This window comes from Anopheles darlingi, chromosome 2, assembly GCF_943734745.1.
Source record: "Anopheles darlingi chromosome 2, idAnoDarlMG_H_01, whole genome shotgun sequence".
Lineage (NCBI taxonomy): Eukaryota > Metazoa > Arthropoda > Insecta > Diptera > Culicidae > Anopheles > Anopheles darlingi.
Genome location: NC_064874.1, coordinates 84114593 through 84131887, shown reverse-complemented (window position 1 = coordinate 84131887; position 17295 = coordinate 84114593). Strand labels below are relative to the sequence as shown.

General features: G+C 51.1%; 1 protein-coding gene across 9 annotated transcripts in view; it reads right to left on the bottom strand.

Annotated features, from left to right (window-relative positions):
* Positions 1-17295, bottom strand: part of LOC125950398 (mucin-19-like) — a 180861-nt gene that overhangs the window by 126864 nt on the left and 36702 nt on the right. For all 9 annotated transcript variants that reach the window (XM_049678348.1, XM_049678354.1, XM_049678356.1 and 6 more), the window contains one exon: positions 6446-7715. In XM_049678348.1, coding sequence (XP_049534305.1) covers positions 6446-7523 — 1078 coding nt within the window. In that variant the 5' untranslated portion in view covers positions 7524-7715. The remainder of the gene's footprint in view (positions 1-6445; positions 7716-17295) is intronic.

The window sequence follows — 17295 nt, the reverse complement described above, 5'->3', positions numbered from 1 at the left end:
TACAACAATGCTTAGAAAAAATAAGAACTTACGAACAATAGCCGGACATAAAGTTGATAAAGAAAACAACAATAACTGAATTTTAACAAGAGAATAAAAAACAATATTGTCCTTCAGAAGTTTTAAGGGCACACAAGGAACGATAAAAAGGATGTTTTATTTTAAAAAAAATTAGAAAAAAGTCAAGGCATAAAAGTAACGCTCACAAACGGTAAGCAATATGAGATATCAGTGAAATTGATATTCCGGGAAATTGTAAAGGTTTTTAAAATCAGGACAATAGAAGCAAAGTCACTGGCCATATGGATGAAAAGTATCGTCCATTGAACGGCTTCAAGTAATGAACCGGGGCCCATGCAACTGTTACACCCTTGGGCTACGCCATTCCTGCGCCTTTTAATGAAACCGCAAATCAGAATTCACCGCCAAATGTGAACCCTCCTCCCCTAGAGGGACCAGAACAGCAGCCGAGAAGGCAGCACATACTGCGTGTACTGATGAGGTTATGTCATTTGATGGCAGCCCTTAGTAAAGGTTCGAAGCCATCGATTGGCGAATGATCTACGATCAATGTATGCGGCGGCCGAGCGGCCCTAGCCACTCTAGGAGCTAGCTAGCCGACACGCCGGAAGGCAAAATATCAAATTTCATTTTACGATGCGTACGAACACACACACACACACACAGTCCTCGAGTCGCATAAATCCTGTTCCTTGGAGCAAACGGTTTACTCTCAAAAGGACATTCTAGCTTTTCGCGGTTGATGGCCTCGTAATCGAAACCATAGGGTTAGGGGGGCCCTGCCGGCAAAAGTTTGGCGTCCCCCAAATCGCATCATTCTCGGATGGTCAGGATCAAGGATTCGACCGTACCGGACACACAACACTCGTGCAGACCCCTTTTGCCGTCAATTTCACAATTCATTTACAATTCTTTCTCTGCAAAAAAAAACCGTACCTTCTTCCGAGTGATGCAATAAGCTTTGTCATCAAATGATGAAGAGCGCACGAAGGCAACAACAGCAACTCAGGTATTCCAGAGTGCGCCCGTGGACATTTGACTTATTTTATTCCACTCTTTGTGCTAAATGCTGACCCTTGCTTCTACTCGCTGAAGTCACAATCGATGAGGCAACGAACGAAACGAACGATCGAAAGATGATATCATGCTAATGCCAAGACAACATTCATTTCATCATCCTCCGACGCGAAAGATCGACGCTTACAGCAGCAGCAGGCAAAGCGCTGCTCCAAGCGTACGCACTTTCCGATGCTGGATTAAAAGTAATTAAATGTGTCTTGGCGTCGTAATGGCACATGGGCCCAGCAGCGGGGGCAGCATCACCACCATTCTCACGACTCGTGTGCTTCGACATTTAAAGTTGCTGCTCCCCGCCGTGACATTTACCCTAATCCCATTACGCGTGATTGCCGCCGCAGCCGCCGCCGCCGCAACGTTTACCGCAGAAGACGGTCGCGGTCTTGTGAGGACCTCGTATTGAAGCTGTATTGCGTGTGCACAATATTGAAATGAACATCCCAGTAACCATCATCTTTTGGAGAACGCTCTTCTGCTCTTGTGCGCAGAAATCGCGAAAAATTCCCAAAGAACCACAGCCTACTATATGGCGCTCCGTTACGTATGATTTGATATGCATTATCAATGTGGTCGATATTTGCGGCATGCGCTTGTGCGCTTGTGTGTGTGTCCTGTGTGGAAAACACGTGTCAAAATGGTGATCAAACGATTTTCTCATTCCGCCATATTCTCGACCACGGTGGCGGCGGCGGCGGCCTCTAACCCCACCCCTCCTCCCTCTTCCTCTGGTGTTCGTTCTCCATGGAAACGCCATCTAGAAGTCGCCCGTCGACAAGTTTAGTGTCACTTCCGTTCACACACGTTCTTCCTCACCAATGTCCTGTCCTGTCCTGTCCTGCAGTCCTCATCCTCGTCGAATGGTGCGCGCCACATCACATATAAAAAGCCATCACTAAGCATGCCGCATGGCGGTCGTGTCTCGTTGTCGTGCGAGAGCATCACCAAGGAGGCATATAACATAAAACGGCGAGATCATCATCATCGTGTTTGGCAAGAACACGCCGACAAAACAGCAGCAGCATCAGTCGCTTTGACATCGGTTCTGACTCCGGTTGTGAACGAAAGAGATAATGGAAATCTATTGATTCAATTATCTCGCCATTTAGGGGGTGCGCGCCTTTGCTCGAAAGGTGGAAGGGAGTGGCATGAGGCACTGCTGCTTCTCCGCCATCGCCGCAGCCATCGTCTTGTCTTGGAGGCCATTCAATAACACCCTAATGGGTTGTTGTGCTGCTGCCGAGATGCAGAGGAAGCGGTACCGTGGAAGGGGACAAATTAAGGAAAATGGAGATCGAAGCGGAACCGGAACCTTTGACATCGTGTAAGGCGGCAGAGGGGCTGGTGTCGAGTAGGGGAGAGGACTTATCCATTGACGTTTCGGCTCTCAACATCCTAAAACCAGTGAGGAAGAATGTTGCCTCGGATCACGCGTGGTGATGACACTCGTCGTCGTCGTCATCGTCGTCATCACATTTCCATACCAAGTTCTTAATTCATTTCTATTTTTGAAACAAACAGCCTGGGACCGAGCAGCAGCAGCAGCAGCAGCAGCAGCAGCAGCATATTGGTAAGCCATCGATACACCACCATGCATGCTCTTTCGCCCTAAAACTGTTCGCTCCCTCCCTCTCCCGCCACGTCGTGCTGAAAACTCATTTCCATCCAAATAACCCTCCATTCCACCAATCTCCACCCGGACGCGAACGCTCGCGAGAAACGCGGAACCGTTTAGCGCATATTTATGCAAAACACCAGAGCCCTGCCCGGTTCGCGGACTGACTGACTGTCTGGCTGGCTGGTTAGTGGTCGTGATCGCGCGACCGCGTGTCAACCGATGGATGACATTTCAATAAACTTTGTTTCCCCATCACCACCACTCTGGGGGTCTCTTACCACCCTTTTCTTTTGCTTCTTCTGCAAAAAGGCAACTTTGGCAGTCCCCGGGATCCGATCGACAAACAGAATGAGCACTGAGCTGGGAAAAATAAAGCCTGCTTGGTCATTTGGCGCTGGCCCCGGTGTGCTTAAATTCATTTCATGCTCGCACACAACAAATAATCAAAGCACTTCTTTTTGGCGGAAGGGGGATGAAAGAAAGGACAGCAGGTTGCGGTCTCCAGCACCCGCGTCGAGGAAGAGTTGGTGTCGATTTGCGTCATCATCAGCAGCAACGGCGACTCTTCTCACACACACGGCTACTAGATGCAGCGACAAAACATACAACGTGATCGTGCCTTGAACCATTTAGCACACTTCACTCCATCGGTAATGGGCACACACACAGCCACACCCAGCCCCACACAGAGACGAACGAAAGAAGAGAAAGAGAAAGAAGAAAAGGAGAGACAGTGGACGCACTACTTCATTTGGGTTCCAGAGCATGATGTGAGGGCACCGAAAACCGCAATCCACGGCGAGGGCACGAGGAGGTACACATAGGAGGGTACGCCGCCAGCATACCAGAGCAGCTGGCCCCCCGGCTGGTGGCCACCAGAGGGTGAGCGGAAGACGAGACCAGAAGGAGATCCTTTGAAGCAGCACGCGGAGGAGAGAGCATTGAAATCCTCGAGCCGCAAGAAGTGGGGGGAGCACCAAACGAAAGGAATCAAACATCGATGCGTCGAGCATATTTATGTTTTCTTCGCTTCGAACAAATTATGAATCATGCAGTGGACAGGGATAGTGCGGACAGGTAAGGAGTGGCGGGCTTTATAGAAGAACCATTTTGCTCGCCGCACGGCCAGCCAATCCAATGCAAAGCAGAGGAGCAGCTAACCGTCGAAGGATCGTGATCGATTGGCCGAACGCCCGAGAAACAACCGGCGGCACGCCTATGCGCCACGGAACGCATAAATGATTGAGCAACATGGAACCGACCGAGGGTCTGCGCCTCGTCCAATTCCAAAGGGCCAGGTGACTCCAGTGCACGAACTTCAGGAGTTGTGTTCGTCTTGTTCGTCTCTTCATCAACGTTTAGTGCCGATGTCGCAGAGTTCGTACTGCAGGAGCAAACGAAACGGAACCGAAAACCTAACCTAAAAAAAACCCCCCGGACGAAGGATCCAGAAACTAAAAAGGATATCCCACCACCAACACCACCACCGTACTTGCCCCGCATTTCTCTGTTTGGCTGTTGACTGTGTTTGTTGTGAATGAGAGTCACGAACTCGAGCGTCGCAGAATTCGCGCAATGCGTTAGGAAACCGCACCCCGCGCCCCGCCCCACACCGCCACCAATGCGGTCGACCACCGCACACTGCGAGTCTTGGGCTGCATGCTAAGGAGGACGACCACCGAGGATGATTAGGGCGGGGGACGAAATGTCAATGCAGGAAGAAGCAAAGTTCGAGAAACAAAAACCCGAACCGAACCGAACAGGAGGGAGTCTTCCGCATTGGGGCTCCCCGGCTCGAAGGAAAAGCCGGTTAAAGGTCGTTTGGAAATGTCTTCGCTCCTTTCTTTCTTTCTTTCTTTCTTTTTCTTGAGTGGCGCGACACGTGACGGCGCGTATTTCTTTTTTGGGGTTTTTTTTTTGTTTCAATGAATGAATTTGAATTAACATAAAACGATGTTGGACATATCTAATTGCATCGGTTCACTTTTCACGCTGCAGATCTTCGCGCTGTGTGCGCTTCTATTGGATTGGATAGGATCCAAATTTCTAGCAGTAGCTAGGATCTGGATACTTCAACGAGGTACAGACGAATCCTGAGTAATTCAAATAATACTAATGAAGAAAACTGCGTCTTCGGAACAGCTCTAGATAGTGTCTGTATGAAGTCGAAACATAAAGTTGGCGCAAAACGTGTGGAAGGAATTCAACATGGTTTGGGCATTATCAACGATGATGAAGATAGTCATAATACACTACGCGCCTCTTGATATTGTGTGGAACAAACATAAAATATTGAAGGCTTTACCTCAAGAGTTCAGGAAGTACACAAGAAGTTCTACGAGGTACAAACGAGCCGTGAGAGGTTGAGGTAGTGTTGCAAAGCATAAAACCAACCGCGCGTTGTTCTCTGGAAGTTATAGTTGTGGTGAATTTAACAAAAAAAAATCTGAAATATGTTTTTCAGATTGACACTTACTATCTATGCAAGCAGCATAGACCAACTTTCCAGAAGTTCCCACAGGAATGCATAAATGATTGCTTGTCCCTTTCAACTTACTCCAAATAGACACAAACAACGACCTCCCAAAAGCAGCAATAGTAGAGAATCAAAACGAGAAGTAGGCGCGAATCTCACGAGACCTTTCCCCCAGGTTCAAGGCAACAACCACCACACGCACACACACACACCAGCCAGGTTTGCTGGACATGCCCCCCAAAGGGAACATCAACTCTCAAAAGAAGCCAAAACAAGTGTATTTTCCCTGGCACGCACCGGACGTGTACACCGTTTAGCCATCCATCAAATAATATAAATAATAAATCGCCAACATTCGCGCCCTACCCGTACAACGTGAGGGCGATGACAGGACAGGAGAGCGGCGCACAGCCACATCCAGGAATCACCAGATGCTGTATCCGGAAGCTGCACACCGGACACCGGCAGAGCGAACAACACAACATACCTGCGCCCCCACCCCTCGTGGTGCTTGTATGATGTATGTGCGATGCGTGAAACCCCATTTAGCATAATACAAATTTATGGTCTCGCACTGAAAGCGCGTTTCACCATAATCCGGGCGGCTCTGGTGGGGCAGTACGGGTATATAAAGTGAAAATCCGATGACAAACGGAAGCTAAAGGGTAAGAGAGCTAGAGCGGACGGGAAGGAGTTTTATGTTTTGGTTTAGATCACGCGTTTGGCGGTTTTTCTCTCATGCTGCTGCCTGCCTGTCAATCCAATGCCAGAGCGACCGGAATTCGGCAAGGGGGTAAAACATATCAAGTGACTTCCGGGTTTTTTGCCCGCTAAATTAACCCAAGCGCAAGCACCTCCTTCCGGCGTTAAAGAGTGTAGGAAGGCAATCCTTTTCCATTTCCGGACATTCCACCACCACACGGGAGCGGGGCACTGGCTACTACAGAACTCATCATCTCAAGCATCATCTCTCCCCCACCCGGTTATAGAGAGGTCCCGGATGCCAATGCTGACGCACTGTTTCTCTGCGGCCATCTGTGAGAACCGGGGGGGAGGAGGAGAGTTGGTTGGAAAGTTGTTTTTTTTATTTGCCTCGCACATGGCATGTGTTCCTCCCTCCCTTGGAAACATAAAATTCCCATCAAAGCAGCGATATTCATAAACGCTTCGAAACCATTTACGTCATTCCACTGCGCTTAGACGGCAACCGAACGGCAACAACAGTGTTGGCCAGTACGCGGACGGACAGTACTTACCAAATGTGGGTCTCGGTGGATCACCTTCCGACTCCTCGCCGCGCTGCAGCTTCAGCAACGTCCGCAACCACCGGTACAGCTCGTCCTCGCTCTCGAACACGATGCAAAAGCAATCATCCTTGGTGAACAGGGCGATGATGTGCTTCTTGGTGTCGTGCCGCTTGTTGATGTTGAAGCAGCTACGCAGCGCGATGCTACGCTTGGCCACCGGTGCACCACTGGTACTGCTACTGCCACTGCCACCACCCGCCGCCAGACTGCTGGTGACCGCGGCTATCGATTGCTTAAACTTCTTCTCACTATCGAAGTACTCGAGCCGGGCACACTTGTCCGGCGTATCGCCGTACACCACAAAGTACTTCTTCCGGTTCGTCTTCAGCTTCCGCTGGTATCCGTGCAGCACGATGTTCAACGATTCCGGCAGGATCAACTGCTGCTGCTGGTGCTGTTGATGATGGTGTTGCTGCTGCTGCTGCTGCTGCTGCTGCTGGTTCGGTGTTCCGGAACCACCTGCCGGCGTGGCGGGTGTCGTACCATCACCGGTTGCACCGTTACCACCGCCGTTGCTGCTAGCATCGGTCGGTGTGTTGCTGGTGATGTTGCTATGCGACGAAGGCATCATCGTGCGCGCGAACGGTAGAAACAGCTTGGCGCTAACTTCGCGCACTCCCAGGATACCGCTGACGACGCCACTGTAACCTCCGCTGCTCGAGGTCGGCGTCGGTGGAGTAGCAGCCGTTGTTGCTGCTGCTGTTGCTGTTGTCGTCGTTGTCGCAGCAGACGCCGCCGCTGGAGGATAGTGATTGCTGTTGTTGTTGTTGTTGATGAGGTTGCTGTTGCAATCGGCGGCGGGAACGTTGTTGTTGATATTGGTACTGCCGCCGGACGATGCTGGTGAGGACGACGTCGCAGCAAGGAATGGTGCTCCGGTCGATCCTTGCGGAGACGACGACAGGTGGTGGTGGTTCGAAGACGACGGCTGGTTGTGGTGGTTGTTGTGGTGGTGGTGGTGGTGATGAAGGAGGTGGTTGTTGTTGATGTTATTGTTGTTGCTAGCACTGTTGGTAAGTGTGGACATCGCGGCGGCAATTTTCCGCCACGGTGGCCCATGAGAACTGCTGCCGCGGTGCTGCTGCTGCTGCTGCTGCTGGCTACTACCGCTGCTAGCGCTGGTGCTGCCGCTGTTGCTGCTACTAGCGGTGTTGGCGGTAGTAGTACTCGCGGCAGCACTCGTATCCTCTTCCTCCTTCGCCGACGTCTTTGTAGCTCTCTGTGTTGTTCGAGAGGGGAAGAGAAAGAAAAAAGAAAGGCAGAAGAAGATTAATGCGGGAAAGAAAGGCAGAAGAAGATCACGGGTGCGCTAGTGCGTGAGAGAATTTCAAAACTAATCATTAAACACCGGCCTCAGAACAGCGGCGCTGCAAGGGAACGATCCTCCCCCCCCCCCCCCCCCCCCAAACAACATTATTGCCCCCCAGGGTCAGCATAGTCAGGAACTCTATTTTCAACGCAGAACGTGGCCATCAATCTTGGCGTAGTGCTGCCACGTGTACCATCATAGCGATAGCTTCGCTTCATTAGAAACCAAATGTCGTCGTCGCTTTTGGTGCTGCTGCTGTTGCCTGTTGCGTGCTTGCATCATTCCGATTGCTTTTTTTTTGGGAAGATGAGAATCCATCTGGTGATATCACTCGATCGCCAAAGAGATACCAGGAATGGCGCCTTCATTCAAGCGTCTTTCTATTGCGATGGTAGCGGACAAACAAGAACGACATGTTTTGTACTTCCTCATCTGTTGACCTCAAAACGCATCCACAACCTACTACTCCTTCTGGCCGCCGCTGCTGCTTCTCGATTGATCTGACAAGCGCCTCATCAATAACGCGGCCAAAACAAAAGTATCGTGCACCACCATCAGCACATGCTGGCCACACCAAGAACACCCAGGACCAGCCAGGACCCAGCAGCAGCAGCAGCAGCAACAGCAGCAGCAGGACAGGTTGTTGTTGTTTTCGGTGAAATGTTTTTTTTCTCCCATTTTTTTTTGGCTTCTCGCCGCCGTCATTTCGCGGTTCTGCCTCGATGCATCCAGTCGCAATAAACAGCAGAATACAGAGAGAGTGGTTGCTATTTTCAAGAACAAAACTATTCTTAGACCCCCCCCCCCCCGCCGTGCGCTCCGTCCACACACATACACACAAGAACCCAACGCCGCGTCGCGTTGTTGGTTGTTTTGATCATATTTTTGGCACTTTTGCCATCCGCGTGCTTCCGCCACGTGTGGCCAGGAATTGGTCTTGGTCCCGAGGGATAAGTTTCAGACCGCCAACCACCACCACCACCACCACCACCAACGGCAGTGGTCACGCACAAGACACTCGCTCGCCGTGTCGCTAGGACTAGGGTACTGTGCACTTTTTCCAGAGCACAATTTCCAGAGTCTGTTGTGGTGGTTGTTGTTGTTGTTGTTTGGTTATTTTTGTGGCCAACCAAACATCAGTGCCCCAACGAACCAACCAAGCAACCCACGAACGAACGAACGAGCGAACGAATGCCATTTGTGTGTGACACACGGCATGGCGTTGCTTTTATTTATTGTTTTATTTTTAGTCCTTTCGAGCGCACCACCAAGGGCCCGTCCTCACTCACACAGACACACACCTTTGGAGTCTCTCCCCTTTGGGGTGGCAAAATGAAACATATTTTCCTCGGACTACAAGGACCTGGAACAATAAAAAAAAAGGAAAGAGAGAAATGATCGTTCACCACCGCTGGTGACGATTATTGGCTTGTTTTCAGTTTGGAAAAGTAAAAATAAATCCATTCCATTCTTCTCCTTTCAATGATGGAAGTGGCACTGATTTCGTGCAGTTCCAGTTGGTCAACGCGGAGGGGGCTGACCACAAATTCCATCTCCTCCCCTCGCGTGGCTCCTTTTCTGTTCCAATTTTATACCGCGGACACACACACACACACCACAACTAAAACAAGACATTACAGTTCGTTTGACACTGACCGTTAATGGGGGGAGTGGCTCCACGTTAGCGCCGCTACAAATCGCGCTTGAGTGAGTAGCAAGACGTACACAACAAGACGAGGAAAGTTTTATCTCTTATCCCCTTCATTACCCCCACCCCTTCGCTACCGAGGCTTATCTAGGCCGGGTTTTATGGCTTTATGTTGCTGTTTTATGCAGCGCAAACCAGCGAACCATCAACGAGGATTAAGCGGCTGCTGGGCGAAGGAGAGGTGTGTGGGTACAGCAGTAGCTGCGGTGCAACGCAACGCGATTGCTCCTTGGGGAGTGCTTTGATTGAGGCGTGAGCTATGGCATGGTCTGGGCCATCAGGGACAGAGGACCCAGGGGGGAGCGCGCGCCCCATTTTATAACCTTTCTTTTGGGGTCAGTTAAGATTACAAATAATAACGACCGCATCACGCGCATGGCGTGAGTATGGGTGTTTGTTTTACACCACAAGACCTCGAAAAAAAAAGAAGGAGGTAATATTGTACTAAATCAACCCCTGTAGCAGCTTGTACTAAACGTAGAGTGCCATGTGAAGGCCATTTTCACGTCAAGTCAATCAGGATGATTGAAATTAAGTTCAAGAGAAAAACATCCAAACCCTCCCGGCGAGATCGAACGGCTCCGTCGTGTTCTAATTGTTTCGTGGAAAACTCACCCCCGGCCCAAGAAGCAACACACACACACACCGAAACATGATATCGAGAGGTTCAACGGCAAAAAAACGACCACTCGTCAACCCCCCCTCGGGGCCCCAAGGGACACTTTATGGTCGGTAGCAAAAGCTGGAGCAATTCCTGTCCTGAGCAGGACAACGCGTGCCGAACCCCGAAAGGGAAACGAAGCAAGAAGGAAACCAAGAACGAAAAGAAAAAAAAACCCCAAAAAATATCCTCAACACCCTTCCTTTGGAGTGCACGAAACCTGAACCTTGACATCGGGAGACACGAACGTCGGCCGACGAAGGGGGGCCCGGGGACCGCGGAATTTCAATTTCATTCCCCCACCACCCTCACTGGACGGAAAAGACCAATAATTATTCTAATTAACCAGACCAGAGGAGGGGTCATTGGGAGGGGGGGTCGTACGAAGGGAGAACGGACTCCATCACCTTCGACGGAACGGCGACTGGGTTCCAGGTGTGGTCCCCCCGCACAACGAAGTAGAGGACGGCAGGGTCTTAACTTCCGGTTTGGTCTACCGCACACAGAAGGGCCGGGGGGTGAGATTCGATGAAGCACCAAGGATCACTCCTCCTCCTCCTCCTCCTCCTCCTCAGTGGAAATGGAGACGCCACCCTCTCACACAACAATATGGAAGCAATCTCGCCCCCCGATCAGAACTGGCCACTGGGAATGCTATGCTTTGCCACGTTAATGAGATGTTGTTTGCCATCGTTTTGTGGTCCTGGTGGTAACCAGTGCGGTGTGTGCTGGTGATCAACACCACCCCAAAAAAATAGGGGTGGCGGCGCCACCCTTCAATTATAATGTTTCGTTGTTTTTTCTGTTTCTGTTTTCGGCGACGAAAAACTCCAGGGCTGTGTCACAACAGATGGAAAGACATGTCTACGTCAGCGAAGGGGGGCTTGGCTTCGCTCCCCTTTCTGTTGCCAGCTGTTGTTGTCAACTTAATTGATTGATTTTGCAAGTAGATAAAGCACATTACGTACATATGTTTGTTCGTCCAGCAACACTGCGCGCTCGGGGGTTTTTTTTGCTGATTTTTTTCATTTCATTTGTTTGCCTTTCTTTACTTAATTGTTTGCTTTCTTTACTTTTGTTTAAAAATATTAATCAGATTTATACTTTTTTTTCTTAGAATAAAAAGTAAAAACTTGTTTAAATCAATTTATATAACAATCTGCTTACATCGCCATTGCTTAATATGAATAAATATGCGTCCAATATTCAAATAAAACTTAGGAATTGAAGAATAGAAAATTCCTCAACATGTTTAAAGACTTCTTCAACAACATAATGCAGTGGTGTTCGACTGGTTGAACAGCTCAACCGCACCATAAACATAATTTCCATCTCCTCGAAACCAACGTTTCAAACAAACACACGCACAGGAGACTCAGCAAATCCCAGGTGGACCTTTAAAAAATGAAACTTTTCTTCCACATCCAACGACGGAATCTACAGCCCCCTCTACTCTCTCTTTCGCTCTCTCTCTCTCTCTCTCTCTCTGTTCGTCCTCCTGTCTCCCAAGACCCAAAACAAACGGAAGGCCAACCATGAAGCGGGAGGTGGCGCACACAGAGAGAGGAAGAGAGTGCGATGTGAACTAGGCCACCAGACGGCGGACGCGGAGTGTGCGTTTTGAGGTTTTTTAAACTACCCCAAAACGACTGCCCAGCCGCCAGACACGCGGCCGCGGCCGCAGCCGGCATCATGACCATCATCATTAAACATTCGCCAGATGGGGGAGGGGAGGGGGTGGGACTGAGGGGAAGAGGTGAAGTGCTGAGGTCTAAGCATCGGAGCATCCCCCTCTTGCGTAGACAGCGCGACGGTTACGCACAATTTGACCTCCACCTTACCAGCCGCTGCCAGACACCCGACAGACAGCGAACCACCACCGCGTACGCACACACTTACGCACACCTTGGTGCGTGGTGAGAATGGTGAGAGGAGCCGGAGGTGAGGATAATGGAGAGGCTACGAGAAGCGCAAAAGTCCGAAATGGCGATCGATTGACCGTCAGGGGCGGTCATCGGTACACCCCAAGTAGAAGAAGAAGGTCGCGACTTCCGCAATGCGTGCGTCCGTGCGTACAGACACACACACACCTTGACGAAGAATTTTGCGCGCAAGAAAATGGCGAACAGCTCCTCTCTCTCTCGGGGCCGCCTTCACCACCAGACCGACCGGCATCCAATCTAATGTTCGCATCATCATCATCGCCATCGCCATCATCATCAGACCTTCAGACACTCGCACACACACACACAGGAGGAGGCACATCACAGGGGGGTCTCTCTAGAGCGTCGCAAAAAGTGCGTGCAAAAAGCAGCGGCCCCCCCCCCGGCCAAAAACCGTGTGCCGAAAAGTGCGGCGTTCCTTTTTTGCGTGCGCCTTCGTCCCCTTCTCAACACCGCGCGCTCCGCTCCTCTCTTCCTTCTCTTCGTCCCTTCGGCTTCGGTTCGGACCACATAACGGACCTTGAACGGTCGTCGGTGGCGGCGGCGTCTTTCGACCATACCCCGAACAAAAGCATAAGAGGCCGCTCGGCGCTGTTGTGGTGTTCACGCAAAATCGACGCAGTTTGGACCTCAATCGCGGCCTGCTTCGGACCTCCTCGGACGGACACACAACCATCGCTACGCAACGCAACCAGGGCCGCCAGGCGGGGGAAGGAGTTTAGGACAGGTTTTCCTCCGTTCCCTCTCCCGACGACCCAGGAGTGGATCGCGATCGTGAATTTGCCTTTGTTATGTGCCGGCGGCACCGTGGTGCGTGTCTCTCTCTCTCTCTCTCTCTCTCTCTCTCTCTCTCTCTCTCTCTCTCTCTCTCTCTCTCTCTCTCTCTCTCTCTCTCTCTGTCTGCACCGTTTCGCGCCACATTCCTTTTTCCTTTCCTCCTCTTTTTGAAGGGTTGCTCTGGTTGGCTTGTCTGTGCCCTCCGCTAGAGTGGTGGACGCCGCCACCGCCACCGCCACCGACGACGACGACGACGACGACCTCCTGCCGAGCGGTTGATCGGAGGGATCTGTATTTATTATTATCATTATTGTTTTTTTTGTGTGTTGCTTTGCTCCCACCGCAAGGCGGCGGCGTTTATGCGCCTCGAGACGGAGCATAACTAGCCGCGGGGGTACGCGGGGCTCTCGAACCGCGGGGCTCGGCTCGATTAAAAGTGACCACCGGCAGAGACAAGCAGCAACCAGCAGCCAGCATGTAGAAGGATCAACACACAAGAAATCGCGGAAATCGCGCAGAAAAGCTGGAAGAGAGAGATAAAAGAGAGAAAAAAGAGAGAGAGAAGAGAGAGAGAGAGAGATGAGAGAGGTGATCGCGCGATCGATACGAACCTCCTCTCTTCTCAACAATATGTGTTCACCCAAAAGAAGCATAATTTTCTATGTTTTCCGTGCCGCATCGATCATGCGCTAGTGTCGTACCCTCAAGGACGTCATCTGCAGCCACGTGCGCATCGTGCGCGATGATCAAGCCCAAGGTTCCAGACACTTATCAAGACGCGATCGCCACCAGACGACACCGATCGCCAGCCAGCAAGCGTAGTGTTGTAAAAACGCAAATTAAGCTTCGCGCAACCGTCTGACGGAGACGACGACGGATCCGCAGTCCAAAGACACCCCCCTTCTCCCTTCCCTTCTCTTCTTCACGCACCTCCCCCCTCCCTGGTTAGATGCCCGTCTGGCTGGCTGGCTGGCTGGGCTGGTCTGGCGCTGGGCGGTTACAGCTGTCACTGTGTGTCTCGAGGCGAGGCGCGAGACCGAAGCAGCAGACGAAACGAAACGAAGCGAACCAACCGGTCGGTGGGTCGATCGGTCGGTACAGGATGGGGTAGCCAGTAAGAGAAGGACTAGAGAGAGAGAGAGCGGTTCGAGGTTAACCAAGTTTTTTTTTTTTTAAAGGCCACCCAGTGACCGGCGGGGACGAGACCACAGACTGAACTGAACTGGACTGGATTGGATTGTATTGGGGACCCGGCAACGGGCACCTTACCAAAAAAAAAAAACCTAGACACCAATTGGGCCGCCACCGCCGCTGGCCTAGAGGATCGGCGCGTTCGGGAAGGGGGGTGGGGGGGGCTTACGCAAAACGCCACAGCCACAGACGCAGCAGCACACAAAAGGCCAACCAGCCAGCCAGCCAGACACACTTCCGTTGCGTAGCGCGTTTTCGCGCGAATTCCGTTACACAAACCATCCACGGGGTGGTAGAGGGGAGAATTGGGGTGTTGCTATGCTAAGTGAGGCGGTGGTGGGGGCCGCCACGCATGCTGACTCATTGTACGTCGTCGTCGTCATCGTTTTAAGTGCGTAGCAGTAACATGTGATCAATATATCGAGGAGCTCGAGCACGAATGATACATTAGGACACACCATCACAGGAGAGAGCTGTTCCGTGGCAAGCCGTTTGCTAGTGTCCTATTCAGGAGCTACAATCGTAATCCTTCATCCAAATACCACAACCGAATTGGGAGGAATTGCAGCAATAACTGTTCAGAAACGGTTTTCTTTGTTTTCAAATGATTCAATCCAAGCAGTCCAGATTCTGTTGTGTCCATTCGACAACGAAAAGCATCAACGATGGCGCTGCTTCCCAACTGGCTTTTGACGGTTTTCACGCCACTCACGGACTCAGCAACACGTGTTTGTCGCGAGCATATAATAAAAGCATATAAAAGGGGCGAGAATCCACAACAAACCAAAAAAAAAAACCGCGAGAACGAAAAACAAAAAAAGGCCATTATGCAGCATTCCACCACCAAGACACATCCGGACACTTCCTGTGTGTAATGATTCCCCCCTCCCCCCTCCCTACGCCCATACCTTCTCAGAGCTGACGGAGAAATCTACGGAGCCAAAAAAGTTACTTCGCCGCAGACCGAATCGCTCGGGACTCTCGGTGTCTTCTACTGCCATCGCGGCGCATCCCAAGACCTTAACACCGAAGTCAACAGGAACGCAAACTCCACGGAAGTCCCCCCCCCCCCTTCTGGCCGCAGTTTCTTCAGCCCCCATCGTGGAATGTGGTTTTTGTGCTAACTTTGGCCTTTGGTTGATGCGCCACAAAAAAATAGTGAAGCAGCAAAAAAGGGAGACGCAGCAGGGAGAGAGACAACCGCGAGAGGCGCGTATGATTTGACAATTAACTTGCGATCCGCGAGTCGGGGGCCACAACACAGTAGTGCGTCTCTTGGCACGGGCTTCACTTCGTTCATTTCCTGGACTGTCCCCTTTATGGTGTGTGTCCTTTATGGATTTCCTTACGAGCGTTCAACAAGTGGTTTCCCAGTTCCGAGACAAGAGAAGGCATTCTGCCAGCGGCTGGAAGAACAATATGGTTGGACTATTGACGCTGACGTTTCACCGGATTTATGCTACAAATGATGGGCACACGAACTGGTGCAGCATAACAAACGCGAAACATCAGAACGAAACGAATGGTTTAAATTTCTTAAAATGAAGCACATCCCCGAAGATCGCACGCCTTCCAGGCGTTGGTTGGTAAACGGTTTGATGGAGCATTTAAAGACAAGAAAAACAAGGTCTCGGTGGTTCTGCTTGATTAAGTCGTTGCTCTAATCCGGATCTCCTGGAGCGAAAAACGGAATATTGAGGGAGGATACGACGGGCCGTTGATGTACCCGGGTTCCCGGAATGCTTCAATCATCGCGCAGCAGCCGCAGCAGCAGCAGCATCATCGCATAAGATGATCTTCGCTTCCTCACCTTCTGAAAGTATTAGACGCGCGGCTCATACCAAGACGCGTGCGTCTTTTTCGCTGCTGTACTTTTGGCGGCGCGATAACGATGCATGGCGCTGCTGCTGCTGCTGCTGATGACGGTGCAGTTTTATGGCCGTTTTATGATCCTTTTGAATTATACCTTTTAACAACAACGGCAGCAGCAAATAACAAACAAGAGAATAGCGGGGAAAAAAAAAGAAAGAAATCGTGGATCTGGACAGTCAACAGCTCAACGGACGGACATTTATGATCGTATAAAACGAGTTAATGAAACCATCTTCTGCCGTGTGCTGACAAGAGGCAGTGCGCTGCACTGTTGCAACAGATTGCGCTTAATGCGCCATAAAATCATCACACACCACACACACACACACACACACGAACGGGGGCGCCAACATGAGATGATCTGATGCACGGGGGCATACAATTCTCTCGAAAATTAAGACGAAATCCTTTTTCATGTGTGCAAATAAAAATTGGGGAGCAAATAAACGAGGGGAACAAGCGAGAGTGGCACCGAACCACCGTCCGTCTGGTCACTGTCTGGGCCAGTCCTGACGCACCGATGAGCGCGCGGATTGTTTGATTTATTTGGTCAAAAACATCACAAGAGGATCTCTACCAACCCCGCTTGCGTTTACGTCCTGTTTTTTTTTTCTTTTTTACTCTCCTCCGGCGACGGTTAACCCAAAACCTCTGCGCCTTATACCTGCGCTCACGGTCCACGACGACGACGACGATTGCGAGATCAAATTAAGCGACGACGACGACGACGAACTGGCCACAAGGTTGGGGGGAAAAATAAGAATCCAAAAAGTCCAAAAGAATCATGCGGATCCATGCGAAATGGATCCTGTGCGCGGCACCATAAATCAAAGCGCCAAGCGGCAGGCAGCGCGCCGCCGACCGATGATCGCAAAATCCCGCGAGACCGCGAGCGTGTGCGGGCGCGATCGCCCCCAAAAGCAACTGCAGCAGCAACAACGACAGACAGAGAGCGAGAGAGAGCGAGAGAGATGCGATGATTGAGGGAAGTGCAGCCCTGGAAAAATCCCAGACAGAGAGACCTCCCCCCCCCTCCCGGGCCGCCGTAACAACAAAAAATAAAAGAACGCCAAAAAGGAACCTCAAAAACAACGCGTGATCCTTGCCTGCTTGCCGATCCGATGATGCCGGGCCATTGCCCGCTGTTGTCGGACAGTCCCGGAACCCCTCCCTCCTGGTGACTGGAGGTCGGGTCGGGCGGGGGTCCGTCGTCTCGGCGGAATTCCAAGTTTGCAAATATTCGCAAAACAACCACCGACGACGCAAACGACGTAGAAGGCGGCGGCGACGATGCAGACGAGGGTTGCTGCGATCGTGAGAAGGTTTTTGGGGCCGGAA